The sequence below is a fragment of the Thermobia domestica genome, chromosome 9, assembly GCF_964235325.1.
Source record: "Thermobia domestica chromosome 9, izTheDome1.hap1.1, whole genome shotgun sequence".
NCBI lineage: Eukaryota > Metazoa > Arthropoda > Insecta > Zygentoma > Lepismatidae > Thermobia > Thermobia domestica.
The window spans coordinates 158,248,511-158,265,727 of NC_137462.1; the positions used below are offsets into that span (position 1 = coordinate 158,248,511).

The 17,217-nt window shown below is 33.9% G+C and overlaps 1 protein-coding gene across 6 annotated transcripts in view; it reads left to right on the forward strand.

Moving 5' to 3' along the window:
* The window catches only part of LOC145695137 (CWF19-like protein 2), a 90,471-nt gene that overhangs the window by 16,959 nt on the left and 56,295 nt on the right, over window positions 1–17,217 (forward strand). For all 6 annotated transcript variants that reach the window (XM_081772065.1, XM_081772066.1, XM_081772069.1 and 3 more), the window contains exons 4-8: window positions 671–907; window positions 3,453–3,665; window positions 4,749–5,327; window positions 8,506–8,778; window positions 16,431–16,496. In XM_081772065.1, the coding sequence (XP_081628191.1) occupies window positions 671–907; window positions 3,453–3,665; window positions 4,749–5,327; window positions 8,506–8,778; window positions 16,431–16,496 (1,368 nt within the window). The remainder of the gene's footprint in view (window positions 1–670; window positions 908–3,452; window positions 3,666–4,748; window positions 5,328–8,505; window positions 8,779–16,430; window positions 16,497–17,217) is intronic.

The window sequence follows — 17,217 nt, forward strand, 5'->3', positions numbered from 1 at the left end:
ATTTTTGGCCTGTAATAAAAGGCATGAAAAAAGTTATTCATTTGAGTAGCGTTCAATAGGTACTATCTGATCAGTTTCTGAATCTGTGTTATTTTTTAAACTATTCGCTAATCGAATGTATGGAAGACTCTTAATACTTACTAGTTTTAATAATTCTTAAGGTAATATATACTAACAAATATCTTCTCTGAATGAAAATGACTATATTTATTTGCTTAGAGCAGTCATTTCCAGCTATCCGATGTATGATGTAGACAAGGTTTTACGACCCGGGGGAGAGAAAGAGAGAGAGAGAACAAGTGGAGCATATGACGGGAAGTGACGGTGTAGGGGAATGGAATAGTACAAGTGTTGACAGTGTACGATTAGTCATGGATCCACAAGTTCATAGATCCAAATCAGCGACTGCGACTCGATGTTCTTGTTTGCCCGTCGCCACTGGCGTTTATTAACACCAGACTTCCTGTCTGCTCCTTGTTATCTCGGTGTGGTTTGCTGAGAATCGGAGGAGAAAACGGTGCCATCACAGAGCATCCAGCTGGAAATGATTGGTTTAGAACAAACATGAAGTTATTTGCAAAATTTATTGTAAATTAATATTTTTGTTAAAGGATGATGGTAAATTCTAAATTACTGGAATAAACTCAATCTGATATAATTGTTCCCATAGGAAAGTGATGAACAGAACGAGTGGGTAGAAAAGGAGGTACCTGTATCCTCTCCCAAGCGACCAGAAGTTAAAACTGAAGAGAAGGAAAAGTCAAAGGAAGAATCGAAAGCAACCAGAGACGAATGGATGTCGCTTCCTGGACTTTTCCCATGTGTTACTTCTCAGGATCTCAGGAAAAGTCGAAAGACAGCTGAAGAAAGAGAAGCAGAGGAAAAGAAGAAGTTCATGTTAGACAACGTATGTGCATTGAGTCAGTTTTTTGTCCCTGTAGTTTTCCGATCTTAGGTAGTGTACCTACTGGTATAATTAGTTAAGAAATTTCAAGGTAGTTAGAGATACTTATCTACTAATGAATGCTATAGAATATATATTGAATATAATATTACTTTGTGTATACAGTCTGGTGAAATATATACATAATTTCAGCGTGTTCTGCCGCTGTCATCAATAACTTGTAGGATAGTTCCACATGAAGGAAAATCCTAACAATGACTGTAATTCAGCAGATTTCAAAGAAGTTGCTAATTATATCTAATTCATAGGATATCAATGGATTCCATTTTAGACTGTTTTAACTACCTTTAAGAGAAATAGCAAGCATTCACCTCTGGATTCTGATAAAATTTGAAGTTTATATGATTTTCATGTGCTCTGCAACCTTAATAATACTTCTAGTAGTATTTTCTTCCTTATATAATAATCTGAGAGAGATTCTTAAAAATTTGAAGGAAACAGGATCATCCGAAAAACAATTTAAGTCTTAGTATCACTTCTTAACTATACTTATTCACTCGTAAATTTCCTTTCTTAAATACTAAAATTTCAACTGTGAGCATCACTGTTCATATTTAGAAATATTCCTTTATCTATGATATAGACGATGTATCCCCCTTGCTGACAATTTGTGAATTTTATTTATCAAAAAGAAACCACAATAATTACTCACCACCTAACTTGTTGACACAAAACGTGAAAGTATTTACTACGTTAAAGTTTTCGTATTGTTTACGCAATACGAAATATGTATAATAAGATATTTTTCCTTTGGTAAATAAAACTACATTTGCGCAAGGTACGTGAAGAAAAATATTCTTATTGTGAAAGAGCGTACTTTTTCATGTAGATCTTTACTTTATAGTAAATATAAACTGTTAATCTTAATATTTACGTATAGAGACTCTAAATCTTGTATTGTGCATCCATTTTGAATTACATTCGTAATCCCTCTCAAATTTCATCAGGATACAGAAGTAAGTGCTTGCTGTTTTTCATGTGATATGTGTCTTATAATGTCCGTTAGCAAATGTATCTGTAAGAGAGAAAAATATTTATGTTTTTCTAAAGTTGTTACCACCTCAATTTGATTACTCATATGCAGAAACTTGTAGATATAGAACAAATTAACTATTATTTCTCTTTGAGTTGGTCACTTGTATAAGACGGGAAAAAAATACGAATAGTGAAATACTGCAGACTCTTTTTAAGAATGTTGCACTAATGTATTTCTAAGAACATTGCACTCATGTGAGTTCATAAATGACGTCAATATAATTATTTCATAGCATTGGCCCAGAAATATTCTTTTGCTACGTCTTCTTTTGTTCAATTGAAATGGCGAAAGAAAGATTGTGTTCAGTTACAACTTCTATAAAAATGAGAAACAAACTGGATCCGGGGAACATTATATATGTTAGGAAATCAACACTTGTGTGAAATTAAGTTATTCAGTTCACGTGGGAGTGGTTTTTGACGGCGTTACATGTTCAGCACCAGCACCATATGGAAGCTTTCAAAACTAGTACCATCTTAAGCAATTTGTAGAATGAAAAAAGGTAGTACTTTTTTGTTGTTACATTCAAAAATAGTTTACTTCTATCATTTCATGTCTGTGTAAGTAAAATAAGTAAATAATATTTTCCATTTACGTTGCCCCGAAAATTCGATGCAGAAATTATAAATTACATTTCAAATTTTAATTTGTTTCGAAAATTGGGCTACGCAAAAAATAAAACCGTAAATAAAAAAAAAGGATGATTCATAAGGAACAGCTTCATATCAAAAAGTTAAAAGTCTGTTCTTCCTGTTATGACATGTAGATCAGAATCAAGGACACTAACAAAATCAGATATTCACCGTCTGCAGACTACATAATGAGGCATGGAGAGATGTATAATAGGGATCACCTGCAAAAGTAGGCAAAGAATCACTTGAATCAGGAAGATGATAAGAGTGACGGATATTATCATGAAAGTAAAGCCACTAGATTGATAGTAGGTTGAACATACTGCAAGAAGAAATGATTATTGATGGACAAATGCAATTATTGTCTTGATACAAAAATACAAGAAATGACCTAGGAAACGTCCTTACACAAGGTAGTGTGACGAAATCAATAAGCACTGCAGAGTAACCTTGAAAGAGAATTGCCTAACATAGATAATTGTACAGAATATTTGGAGAGAGTTTCACCCAATAGTAGATTGAGAGTTGTTGACTGATGATAAGCGGGTAATATGAGTAAATGTATTAGGTAGTAGTAGGATCAGTGGTGCCTACCCCGCCATTATCTCATAGAGGAGATTAAATTATCAGAATAAAGTGACCATTTCTAAGGTAAATGAAATAAAATCGTCCCCTATATTTTTCTTTCACATTGCACACATAATCTTTGAAAAAAAGTATTATTAATCAGTAAAGCATCTTTTGTTAGTATGTGTGAGTTGTAATATTTCGTCTATATGATAAAATTTTTAATGTTTTATGAATATATATTCATTAACAGCCAGGTCAAACTGACCGAGAACTGAATCCGTATTGGAAAGATGGTGGAACTGGCTTACCAGAAGAGAACCATGAAGAAAAAGAATTATCCTTGCCAACGAGAGCTGTTGGTGATAAAGGTGCGGATTGGTTACGGAGGGCTCTTCGTCGAGCCAAAGAACAAGCAGAAGAAGAAGGACGAAGTTTAGAGGCAGTAGCAGCTGAACGATGGGGTGTAAGTTCATCTTCTAATCTCTTGAATTTAGAAAATAAAAATGAAATCTGTGTCATCGTTTATTTTCCTGTAATCAATTCTGTGTGGAATAGCTTAAGTCCAAAGGTATTGAGTTAAACACTTCTACAATAAACAAATATTGGTTAGTACATATATTATACAGATAATTATTTAAATATCCTGTATTACGGCTAATCACAACAATCAGATAATCTTTGTTGAGTTCGAGCTTTTTTCTAGTTTTTATTAGCTGCCAACCTTTTACTGTCCACCAGATTGAATTATAGCTGAGAAACGGCAGGGAACTTTGTGTACCCCATAAGTATAAAAAGAAATAATAAGAATATGCCTTCCTGTTTGTGAAATTTGTGTTTTGTAGCAAACTGTTTTTATGTTATACAAAGAATGAAAAATTGCCCGACTGAAACGGGATTCAAACCCTATCCAATTATTTTGACTACGTTAACTATTGTACTACCCAGTCCACTTCTTGAACAACCATACATTCTTAATGTCGGTGCTCAGCCACTCCGACCACATGGACTGTACTACAACTCCTGTTGTGTTTAAATAACCCAGTAATTTCGCATCTGTAGATGAACTGGATTTTTATAAATTACATATTTCCTTAATTTATTAAATTTATTTTATTTTATTTAGTTTTTACTTTTCAACAATGAAAGTACGTGTATAGTATTTTATTAAATTTTCTTATGCACTTTAAACTCCAAAGTTATTGTGGAATAAGTTGCGTAATAGTCAAGAAGGGTACAAAAGTACACCGAGAAAATTTACGCACGCAGTATCCTTCCGCTCACGTATTGTATGGTGCAATCAGAATTTTAGCTCACGACTTAATGTTTGCACTTATAATCTAGTTATTGAATACATATATTTTTTTTATTTTTCTTAGTGCCAAACTCGAATAAAACAGTGATATATATGCAGTATATGTATTATATTTTGGATATTTTTTAGATATAAATAATTGAACATTTCCGGGACCTGTTTTAAGGTAATTATAGTGGGTTATTTTAATTTTATGTAGAAATTGAAATGTACTGTTTGACACTTTTTTTTCAGTCTCTTGATAAACTTCAGAGTTTGATTGAAGAAGCTGAGGGGCGAAGTAAGAACAGAAGTGATGAAAGGTACAGATCAAGGAACTACGATAGATTTCAAAAACCTGGGAGTTCTCGCAACAGAAGTGACGAGCAGAAGCCGTATGATAAATGGAGCGAGCGCAGAAGTGACGACTCCCGAAGTAGTAGTAAGGATGAAAGAGATAGAAGTAGACAATTTCATAGCTCGAGATATAGTGATCGTGATAGTTATAATGATCATAAACATTCATCATCTTCATCGTCGAAGTTTCAGAGACCTGTTGATGATGATGATAGAAGAGAGACTTCAAGTCGTTACATAAGAAGTGGTGAGCAGAAAAATTGGAGGAAGAAGGAGTTCGTTAGTTCTACTAGTAAAAGCGAAACCGTGAATACAGATAAACAAGTAACAGAAACACGTAAAAGAAGAAGTAGTAGTAGTAGCAGCAGTAGTAGCGATAGTGTCGAACATGGAAAACAAGAAGTGACGCTTCTTTCTGATAAAGAGATGAATGAGTTAGGTGCAAAACTCGTTAAAGCGGAAATTCTTGGCAATGAGGTAAGTTACGTTTTGTTACTAATGATTGTTGATTTTAAGTTTTGATCACTCTTATCATAGTTTTGCCCTATATATATATATATATTGTTTATGAGAGTTTAGTCTCTTGAAGTCAGGTTGTTTATAATTTCACTGGGTTGTACACATGATAATACTGAAGTTCTGCTATGCAAATAAAATACATATTTGGTCTATACATATCGATGAAAGAGAAAACAACCTATTTTTAACACATACCAAATCCTCCGAAGATGTGAATTCTATAACGTACAAAGAGTGAAAAAGTGACTTACTGAACCGTGACTCGAACCCGGGATCTCCAGCATATCGTGCCGATGCGTTAACCAGTATGCTTCCCAGAACGGCCACTCACTCTCCCACTCTCGAGGTTGGTGCTTTCCACTCGGACACGTGGGTTGTACCACAGACCACTGCTGTGCTTGGACAATCCCTGTATCCATATATTGAGCGCCTATGATGGTTGTAATTTCATTTATATATATATCAATGAAAGAAAAAACAACTGATTTTTAACCGGAACGCGAACCCAAGACCCGGTCCAGTCAGTCACTTTTTCACTCTTTGTAAATTATATTTGGTCTAATTACTTAGATTAGCGGATTAAGTTCTGGTTTATAGCTTTCACCATTTAAACTCCAGACATACCATTCATCAGTGACGGCTCCTATCCTAAAACTGAAGGCGTTACCAAAGGCCATTCCCAGCAAAAGAGGGAGACCTTGCAAAGAACTATGTGTTAACTCGCATGTCTCTTGTTTTTCAGAACAAATACTTCAAATTTTTCCGAGACTTGATGTATTAATTTATAAGTATTCTATTTAATATTCTGTTTTCCTTCACTGTCGATTTTTGGGAAACTATTTATAACCCGGGCCACTGAGGACACGAGACCTTACAGCTGGTTTCTTCTTTATATTACTGAAGAAGAAAAGTACTTGATCACAATTTGGTAAAAAGTGTTTTGTAGGGTTCAAAAACACTTTTTTAATGTCCTTTCAGTTCTATTATCGAATTATGATCAAGAATACTTTTTCGTCAAATATGCAAAAAAGAAATCAGCTTTAAGTCACCTATCCACTGGCTCGGATGATGAAAACCGTAATTTTTGAAATACCAACAGTAACAACTTTTTTTTTTTTTTGAGCATTCCAGTATCAAGATATTATTTTTAAATGTCTTATGTGCTTTCGATTACTAATCAAGTCAAAATGTTCGCTTCACAGCAGTCAGTAGGATAGTTTAAGCGGTAATACTAACAAGTTACAGATTGATTGAAATTCATGTCAATTTCAAATTTATTATAGAGTGTATAACATTTTTATCACGACATGTAGAATTCTATTGTTTTATACGAATTTAGTACTGGATTTTGAATTGTTTGATTTGATTTTGAGTTCGAATGGTAGGCGAGGCCCAAACATCAATGAAGCCAAAAGTGTCTGAGGCTAAGGGAGACGTGATGATGAGATGGACAATAATGATGGATTGAAGAAAGTGTGAGGAAACAGGAGGACCCCGACGAAACCTACGCACACGATGTTTGTCTCACGCCAGGGATTCGAACTTTTAAAACGAAATAAGAACTCCCTCCCTTCTCTTTAATGATATAGTAAAGTGCATTTTTTTAAAAAAAGAAAAAGAAAACAACAATAAATACATGTTCTACTTGGAAAGTTATTATTAATTAAAATTGAGAATAAAGTTACAGTGTATTCGTTATTGATATGAACGGTTTAAATATTATGGAAAGGGCGTCAAAATCTAATTGCGGAAAATACAAAATATAACATTTCTGTTTCCTACCCAACAAACATTTTTACCCGTCACAATACGTTACGGGTTAAAATTCGTTATTAGTTTTGAACATTTCGTTCACATTACTTTGGTTTTACAATTTCAAACTATCAAAATTATTCATTACTGTATATCATAAAAATGCATAGACTTTACCAAAAAACATGAAAAAGGAATATTTATTTTCACGTTGTTTTAGTGATTTTATTATTATTATTATTATTAACAATGAGTACATACTACATGACATGATAATTAGCTACTACAAGATTTTGATGTAGTAAATACGTGTTGTAGAAAACAATTTACTAAAGATTAATGGCAAGAAAACAACATTTTTGACATGCACAAACAAAACGCAGTATTGTGTCAGTAAATGCGTGGTCACTGGTGTACAGATAGAGAAAATAAATATTATTAAAAATCTAGATATTACATTTGATAGTGAAAGTTTTGTTACCACATAAATTCTATTGTACAAGAATACCAGTAGGTTTTATTTGTAAACAGTGACCTGTATTTCAAAAAGAGAAAACATATGTATATTTATATAAATTATTTGTAAGACCAAAACTAGAATTTGCGTTGGTAATTTGAAACAGTGTTTCTAAAACTTTGACAAAGAAGATAGAATCTGTCCAAAAATGTTTTATTTGACTGCTATGTTTTAAATGGAAATGAGCTACTATTCAGATAGCTATTAATATTGGAATGATTACTGGAGTTTGGAGTGTCTTACGAGTAGAAGAAAAGGTTTTGCAAAATATACATGCAGAAGATACTAGATAATGTATAAATCAATGAATACTGTTTACGAAACGTAGGTTTTTAAGTACTAAATCATATCATAAGGAATAGCACGATTTTAGTTCCTTTATATTGAATATATGAAATCTTAAAAACATTGACAGATGCTTTAAGTGTATAAATTTAAACTTAGTGTATAAGCAAGTGAACATTTGTGAGATCTAAGTAATTGTTTTTAACCAATAACTTTAGCTACATTAAGCTAAAATGTAATTTTAAGACTGTTCCCAGCTTCTTTTTGATTTGTTTTAAATAGAGAGAGAGCTTGACAGTTTTAACAGCGTTGACAAAGTCTACTTAATTGACTTTTATCTACATTAGGTTATATTACTTTTTTCCGTTTTATTATTATTATTAATTATTCATTGTATGTCATACAGTTATACCGTGTAAGCTTATGGAAAATGGGCCTCCACTGGGAATCTAACTCGATATCACGGACACGAAAGTCATATTCTTTAAGTCGGGAACCTGTATTAGCTTTTTATAAACTAAACTGGAGAACTTTTGTATGTACATCTGTTAAATTTTAGAAGTAAAGAAAAATTATTTTCAGAGTTTGGCTAAAGAATTGAAGCAGAAGCTCGAGAATGCGCGCAAAGCGAGAGAAGAACACAATGCCAAGAAACAGAAAGAGAATGAAGGGAAGACGGAAGAGGTTGTTCTTCTTACCCACACTGATAGCAGAGGAATGACAAGACCAGTGGAATCATTTAATCAGGGACAGTCGTCAGGTGGAAAGAGGAGAAAAGAGAAAGTTCAGACTCACGAAGGTGGCAAAAGGGTGCGGTACTTTCCTGACGATGACAAGTATTCCCTTTCAGAAATGGTAGGTGCACATTATTTTATAATCGTGTGTTTTTATAAGCAGCAAAAATCTATTTGTGTCGAACAACAATAGAATCCAATTTAAACGGCAAGGTCTTAGTGCATGATAAATTATCCTTAACAAGTGTTGACACATTTCTCAGAAAATGCTAAGTCTCAATTTGAAGTAAGTTTAATTACAGACTTAATGAAGTTGTGTTCACAATGTAAGTGTTTTTGTGTTTATAATTATCTCTAGTTCGAAAACCAGATATACTAACAGATAGAGTGGTTGGTCAGGGGTCATCTCCTTCCTCCAATTTTATCCAGCTGTGTCTTTTATCATCATAAGCAGAACTATAAATCAGAACACAATGAAATATGTACAGTACTGTAGATATGTGGATAATGTATTTGTCCTGTTTAATGAAGACACATAGCTACAGTTTCTTTAATTCAGTGCATTCTAGGATCAGGATGGGAGTAGAAGAAGAATGAAGTAACACTTTAGATTGTTAATTTACTCAGAGAACAAAGTAAATCATCAAGGTACACAGTACATTCTTTGTTGGTAGATAAAGATAAAGGCTTGATTCTTTTTCTTTTTCGTCGAGCTCGTATGTGTTTTTGATGGGTTGTATTTAAAGGACGAGATTTCTTACTTACTTAAGATCGAGTTGAGTTGAGTTGAGTTTAGTTTAGCGTCCCTTTCAGCAGCAAGGTTATATGAGACGTGGATCTACTGATTAACGTGGAACCCAAACCTCATGAACTTCCGCCGGGATTCGAACCCGGGTTTCCCATGCCAAAGAACCGTACGCTAACAGCTCGAGATGGATAAAATGGGTGCTTATAGTAAGAGAATGAGAGGACACTGACGTCATTTTTGAACAATAAATATCTTAATCTGTAAGAAAAATTAAAAAAAAAAAAGTTTTAAAAACATTTAGGATAGATATGTTTAACTTCCCGAGAATTACACATTGAAGGAGTTTTTAATTATTACAACGTAAATGTAAGAAATACTAAATAGCATTTAACGAAATGTGAAAGCTGTGAAATCGTTGAAAAGCGAAAAATGTAAAATCGTTGAATCAATATAAGTGATGAAGTATATAAAGGAATTATACCCATGTTAATTCGTTCATGGATAATAGAAAAAGGAAAAAAACATTTCCAGACCCAAACTGAAAATTAAGAAGAAAGGGGAAAAAAAGAAGAAGAAAAAACCTCATTAGCCCCAGGACCTGCCAAAAGGCAGAATAATAATAATAATAATAATAATAATAATAATAATAATAATAATAATATAAAAATGATTTTTCTGGTTAGATTGAAGGAACATACAATAGATATAATAAATAGATAAAAGTCTTGTGTAAGGCTTATCAAAACATTTGAACATTAAGGATGCAAAAATTTATAGAAGACGTGTTTGGAACGACAAATAGAGAAGCTTTGTAATCAGAGCAGTAAACCTCTGTCAGTTAAATTTGGAATGTGGACTGTATATGGATAGGAAGAAGAAAGCAATGGTTGTTGGCTAGTAACGATATTAACAGGTTAGTTTAAATTGCTAACTCCAATCATTGATTTTATATTGATACCACGAAATGCTTACAGAGGTTGTAACAATTTCCTGTATTTTATATCCAGTACTCTAATTTTTATGTTTTAAATTCTGTTTAACCTCTGTATGCATTATTTTAATCACTTTCTCATCTCTAATGAAAAAATAGAAATTTGTCCAAAGTACAATGGCTTAACATGGTCGATAAGAATAAGAACTACAAATGGACATGCTATTCTAATCTTTTTGGATTTTACTATTCTATAATCTTGAGAACATCACCAAAAGCTATGCGGGGATTCATTCCGTGAGGATAAAATGACAAGTTCGTTTTCCTTCCGTCATTGTTAACTTCATAGTCGGCTTCAATATTTTGAATATGCCATAAAACTGTCTTACAACTTATCCATTGTACTTGTGATATTTCGCTGTCTGTTTGCGTAAGGCTAATAGAAGCATGCAATGATTTGCTGCTAAAACTTGTCCCAATTAGAAATAGAAGATTAATTACTATTTATAAAATTAATTATAAGGATAGTCCCTAAATGAGCCTTGCCATTGGTGCAGATGATGTAACTACAACATAATAAGAAATGTTTTGCAGCCCCGAATCAACCAGTTTTATTGTTAAATATTTTGGTTTTTATTTATTTATTGATTTTCTTGAATCTGGAACTAAACATTATTTTCGTCTCTCCCAAACTATTACGTCTATTAGTAATTATTATTTACAGTTCAGTTTACACGAATCATATAGATAACGTTATATATTTTATTTATTTATTTATTTAAATGTAACACTTCGAGCAAGAAACCCAGAAATAATGTCTGACAGTCGATGCGTTAATAATGTACACCATACAAGTCTTTGTGGGATGTAGAATCCAGGGATTTTAATGTAATTTACTATTTGCCTATAATCTCTAAGGTGTTATTTAGTTAATGAAGAGTGAGATGCAGTATATTCATTTTCACAAAAAAATATTTAACAGATACGGTAAAGTTGAGTCCTAGAATTCATCATGGCGCCAGCTCTAACGTTATTTAGAAACTCTTGCTTTTTAATATTTCTTGCTGTTTACTTCTTTCCTTCTTCCAGTGAAGTATCAGCAAAAGCATTCTTAACAAAACATTCTTTTACTTATGTTGGTAATTCATTGTTGTTGCCTAATTTCTGGTAGGTAATTTGTTTTTCCATGTAGGTTTCGGAATTCCTTTATTTCTAACGACATGTAAATACTATGTACATAAATTAATTACCAGAATTCGGATATAACACAAACACAAATAAAAGTCAACTACGAGCTCTGTTGCTTATTTTCTCTGTCATCAGATAACGAGAGAAAGAAGTATAATTGGAAGAAGAAATTATTAAAGGACATAATGGTAACGGATGAATGTCAGGTCGAGCTCCATATTTATATATGAATATCAAGCAATAGAATGCTAAGAAAATTATCGAATACTGGTACACAAATTTTACTTGTAACGAATTGAGCACTTCATGTATGAGGGACACGTGGAACACTTTGACAGAGAAAATAATATTTCACACGTATGAATATCAACAAATGATTAATCCTATGGTTGCAGAAAAACGTCAAAGATGCCAGCCTATGCAACCGGTATTAGTATCTTTACTTTTCGGTGGATTAGTATCGTTAAAAATCACTGTTCAGTGAAAATAGGATCTTACTAGGGAGACACTACAACTCGCGCAGGTTGCTACTGATTGTGAGTCCAGTTCACTTGTTTCGTTAATGTTGATCTATATTCTATACAACTTTCCTTCGTGTAATTGTCTGCAAACTTTACTTGTTGATAAAAATATTTTAAGGCAGCGACAACGATATAGTGCAGTATGCTAAAAGATATGTTGAGACAGCACTATGACAGCTGCTAGCTTTGAAATGCATTCATCTCTTATCCTTTCCTAATAGGTACAAGCTTAGTCATAGTAATTTCCTATATTTTGCGCCTCGTGCAACTTTCTGAATATATGACGTCCGATATATATATATATATATATATATATATATATATATATATATATGGTGTCCCATAAGTCCGTTTACATAGGCCATCTCGGTAACTATTGAAGATACGAAAAAATGATAAGAGAGTAATGTTGTCAGGGTGTTTCAGATAAAACGTCCAGTGCTTATAAATCCGAAACGACTGAGAATAAAAAGATGAAACAAAAACTGAGATAGGAAAATGTCATAGGGCGCATCACATGGTGTTGTTGTGGTGACCCCCAGGGCCCTCCTTCAAGGGGGGCCAGGGGCCAACTTCAAATTTTCAAATAGGAACATGTATTGAATCATACCTCATTCAATAGTACTTGAAAAACGAAACAACTTTTGTAGGAAACAATTTTCGATTTGGGCCACCGTTTTTAAATGGCCGCAAAAAGTGGGTCCTATATCAGACAAAACGTCCAGTGCTTATAAATCCGAAATGGCTGAGAATAAAGAGATGAAACAAAAACTGAGATAGGAAAATGTCATAGGGCGAATCACATGGTGTTGTCGTGGTGACCCACAGGGCCCTCCTTCAAGGGGGCCCAGGGGCCAACTTCAAATTTTCAAATGGGAACATGTATTGAATCATACCTCATTCAATAGTCCCTGAAATACGAAACAACTTTTGTAGGAAACAATTTTCGATTTGGGGCACCGTTTTCAAAATTGCCGCAAAAAGTCCTGTATCAGTTTGAAGTTGGCACCTGGGCCCCCTTCACTGAGTTTCCTGAGGGTCACCACAACAACACCACTTGATATGCTTTATCATCGCTTCTATCTCAGTTTTTGTTTCATCTCTCTATTCTCAGTCGTTTCTGATTTAGGCCTATAATCACTGGACGTTTTATCTGATACAGGACCCACTTTTTGCGGCCATTTTGAAAACGGTGGCCCAAATCGAAAATTGTTTCCTACAAAAGTTGTTTCGTATTTCAGGGACTATTGAATGAGGTATGATTCAATACATGTTCCCATTTGAAAATTTGAAGTTGGCCCCTGGGCCCCCTTGAAGGAGGGCCCTGGGGGTCTCCACAACAACAGCATGTGATGTGCCCTATGACATTTTCCTATCTCAGTTTTTGTTTCATCTTTTTATTCTCAGCCGTTTCGGATTTATAAGCACTGGACGTTTTATCTGAAACACCCTGTATATATATATATATATATGGTGTCAAGGGGGGCGCGGTGGCTCAGTGGTAGAGCGTTCACCTCTGGTCCTTGGGGTCCCGGGTTCGATCCCAGCCCCCGCCAAGTGAACTTTGTGGTGGACAAACACCGTGCTCGTGGGTTTTCTCGGGGTTCTCCCGTTTCCTCCCACTTTCTTCATTCCACCATTTAACTCATCTCTCATCATCACCGTCTCCTTTAGCCTAACCGGCATAACCGTGGGACGTAAAACTCAAAGATTTCATTTCATTTTCATATATATGGTGTCCTATAAGTCCGTTTACATAGGCCATCTCGGTAACTATTGAAGGTACGAAAAAATGATAAGAGAGTAATGTTGTCAGAAAATATGTGTTTTCAATCTAAAAGGTTGGAATTTTCCGAATCGGACCAACCGTTTGGGTTCTACACTGGTATAGCGCCCAATGGTAAAGAAAAATGCAACGTTGTCATATCTTTGTTGAACAACAATGAAGGAAAGAGTGTGTACTTTGAAGTATCGTGGACCAGAGAAAATAGAAGGGACGACCACAATGAAGGATATGAAGAAGGATCAGACGCGACTTCAACACAAGGCAGTGGCGTCACCATCAGAAGGGAGGGGCAGGTACGAAAAAAAAAAAAGTTGAATTTATTCACGGCAAACTGATACTAATGACTAAGTGATGTCAACGATACAAGACAAGAGTGCAATTGAATAAAATTAGAAAAAAACTAAATTCAATTCACTTTCTTTTTCGTACCTGCCCCCCCCCCCCCCCCCTCTGATGGTAACGTCACTGCCTTGGATTGACATCGCGTGTGATCCTTCTTCATATCCTAAATTGCGGTCGCCTCTTCTATTCTCCTTGGTTCAGAATACTTCAAAGTACACACTCTTTTCTTCATTGTTGTCCAACAAAGATATGGCAACGTAGCATTTTTCTTTACCATTGGGCGCTATACCAGTGAAGAGCCCAAAGGGTTGGTCCAATTCGGAAAATTCCAACATTTTAGATTGAAAACACATACTTTCCAATAATATTTCTCTCATCATTTTTTCGTATCTTCAATAGTTACCGAGATGACCTATGTAAACGGACTTATGGGACACCCTGTATATATATATATATATATATATATATATATATATATATATATATATATATAAAAGAGCCATTTAGTTGTTGCAAAGAAAATAGGAAAAAAATTATTATTGATTCTAAAAAATACATACCTTGACTATTTTCCAGCATAATCATCATGGAGCTTCAAGTGGCAAGCTTTCGTAGACGCTCTGTGTAGAAATCTGCTGCTTGAGACTTCAGCCAGTCAAGAACTGATGTCTTGAAAACTTCATTGTTATTAAAAATTGCGAAGCAAGACATCATTTTAGGTGAAGAAACAAATAAGAAAGAAAAAAAACCCACTAGAGACAAAATTAAGATATATGAGGGATGATTAAAAAGTTTCTATCGGAATTTTTGAATTGTCTCAACAGTGTTTGTCATGAATCAAAATAATTCCAGATCCTAACATTCCTCTTTGCCAGTTTTGGGTGGACATCACAGATAACACAGCAATACACATTTGCTGTGATATCAGCTGCATTCTACTTTAGAAATCAAATCACAGACCTCACCTCCCATTTGGCGGGATTTTCTATGATGACAGTCATTTCAGCTTACTGCTACTCGCAACCCCATACTGATAATTAATCTCTGTGTTGTAGGCATAGAATACTAGAGCATTAGAGCATGCTCTCCCGTACGCATAGCTTCGCCAGTGTTGCATTTTCCATGTTGAAACAAAACGGCCCTTTTTTGACAGAGAGAGATGTGTAATGTACGCAATAATAAGTAGAGTACAGTTCATATAATGTTAATATGTTTTGATCAAAAAGTTATCATATATATATATATATATATATATATATATATATATATATATATATATATATATATATATAGAGAGAGAGAGAGAGAGAGAGAGAGAGAGAGAGTCTAAGGCAGGTGATAACAAATTGCCAAACAACTTCAGTTTGAACAACATTGACCATCTTATTAATGATACTGTGGAATAGGCATAATGGGTTAAACGTTCATATTCAAAAGTTAGTAACTCAAACTTGGTCTTATCGTTCACTAGCGTTTCTCCTTCACAAAAGTTACTACATTAATCAAATGTCGTTTTGGAAGACTTCTTCACAAAACTGAAATGTCATTTTTTTAAAAACACCTACAGTTAAATTGAGATAAAATGTAAACAACTGAAGAATTCATAGCAAGAAGGGACATGTCGAAAGTGAGTATTTTGCAGGAAATGAAAATAACATCTCTGTCCTCTGACATTGATGTTGTACAATATTGTGTTGGTGAGATTTCTGGAAATCAAGGTAGAAATGAATGTTTGTTGTAAATTTTGAACATGTCATGTTTTTGTTATCAGTCTTTTAGTTTTGGTGCCATTATTCATAATAATCTCTTAATCAAGTTGATTCGAAATGTTCAAAAAATATTTTCATGCATTAAATTTTGAGTAGCTGATACTAGTAACTATAATATACATATGTAGTGTCAAGTACAGATGCTTAAAAAAAAAAATCCCTTTTAATAGGTTGTATTCACACTCATAGGTAGTGTGTTTTTTGTATAAACCTTAGATTTTAAAGTGACGAAGTATTACGCCCGTATTTAGTACAGTGGTATCAGAGGACAAGGATAGAAAGCGTTTGATCTTTTCATATATATATATAATGTGATTTTACATTCGAAATAAGTACATTTTGAGAAAGGAGCCTTCAACTTAATCACTCGAGATTGTAGCACTTTATAATGTAGTGTACATTAAGTATTATACATTACTTCTGTGTATTCTTATGTCGTACGTGTTGGTCATTGATGTTTTGCTAAATATGTTTTTCTTGTTTCACAGTTCCAACGTGAGAAATTAAGTACTGCTGAGGACCAGAACGAAATGTTTGCTCGGTTGGTAGGAAAGGTAAGAACATAATCTGTAGTGTTTTTTCATTAGTAATTAAATTATTTGAAAAAATAATATTCTTGATTCTTCCTCTTATCGATTATACTATCTATGAAGCACTATATGCAATGTAAATTTCTGAATGTGAACTTTGAGGCTGTTGATTGTACTTATGGAATTCATTATCAAATTATTGTATATTTTGCAACAGTTAAACAGCCTGAAAATGTGAATTATAATACTTTATCGTTTACATTCTTGTATAAATCGTTTTAGAATTTTGGTAGCACTTTAAACTGTACTGTTTGACATGGTGTGTTTCCAAATTTTGAAATGAAGAAGAAGAATGTCACGCACAATATTACAGATAAAATCATTGTAGAACGTTTGAACCGTGAGATGAAAATCTTTACTGCTCCGACAAACCTTATGGTGCGTATAAGATAGTTTCGCGCCTCAAAACGAAATGTGGAGAGTTTTATTTCTCTTTTTTTTCTTTTTTTCTTTTTTTAAATTGAAGTAATCATACTTAGCGTGAATTATGGTGATATGTAAAAACAACATTAAATCTAAAGAAAGTATAGTGATTCCCAGTAATGATTTCAGAACATTTCTCTGGGGAAGACTTTCAATACACTAGGAGTTTAAAGTAGCCCTGCGTCAATACCATTAACCAACGTTGAGCACGATCGGAAATGTGCACAAGGGAGCGGGGGATTTTTTCCGAGGTCGTCCCTGA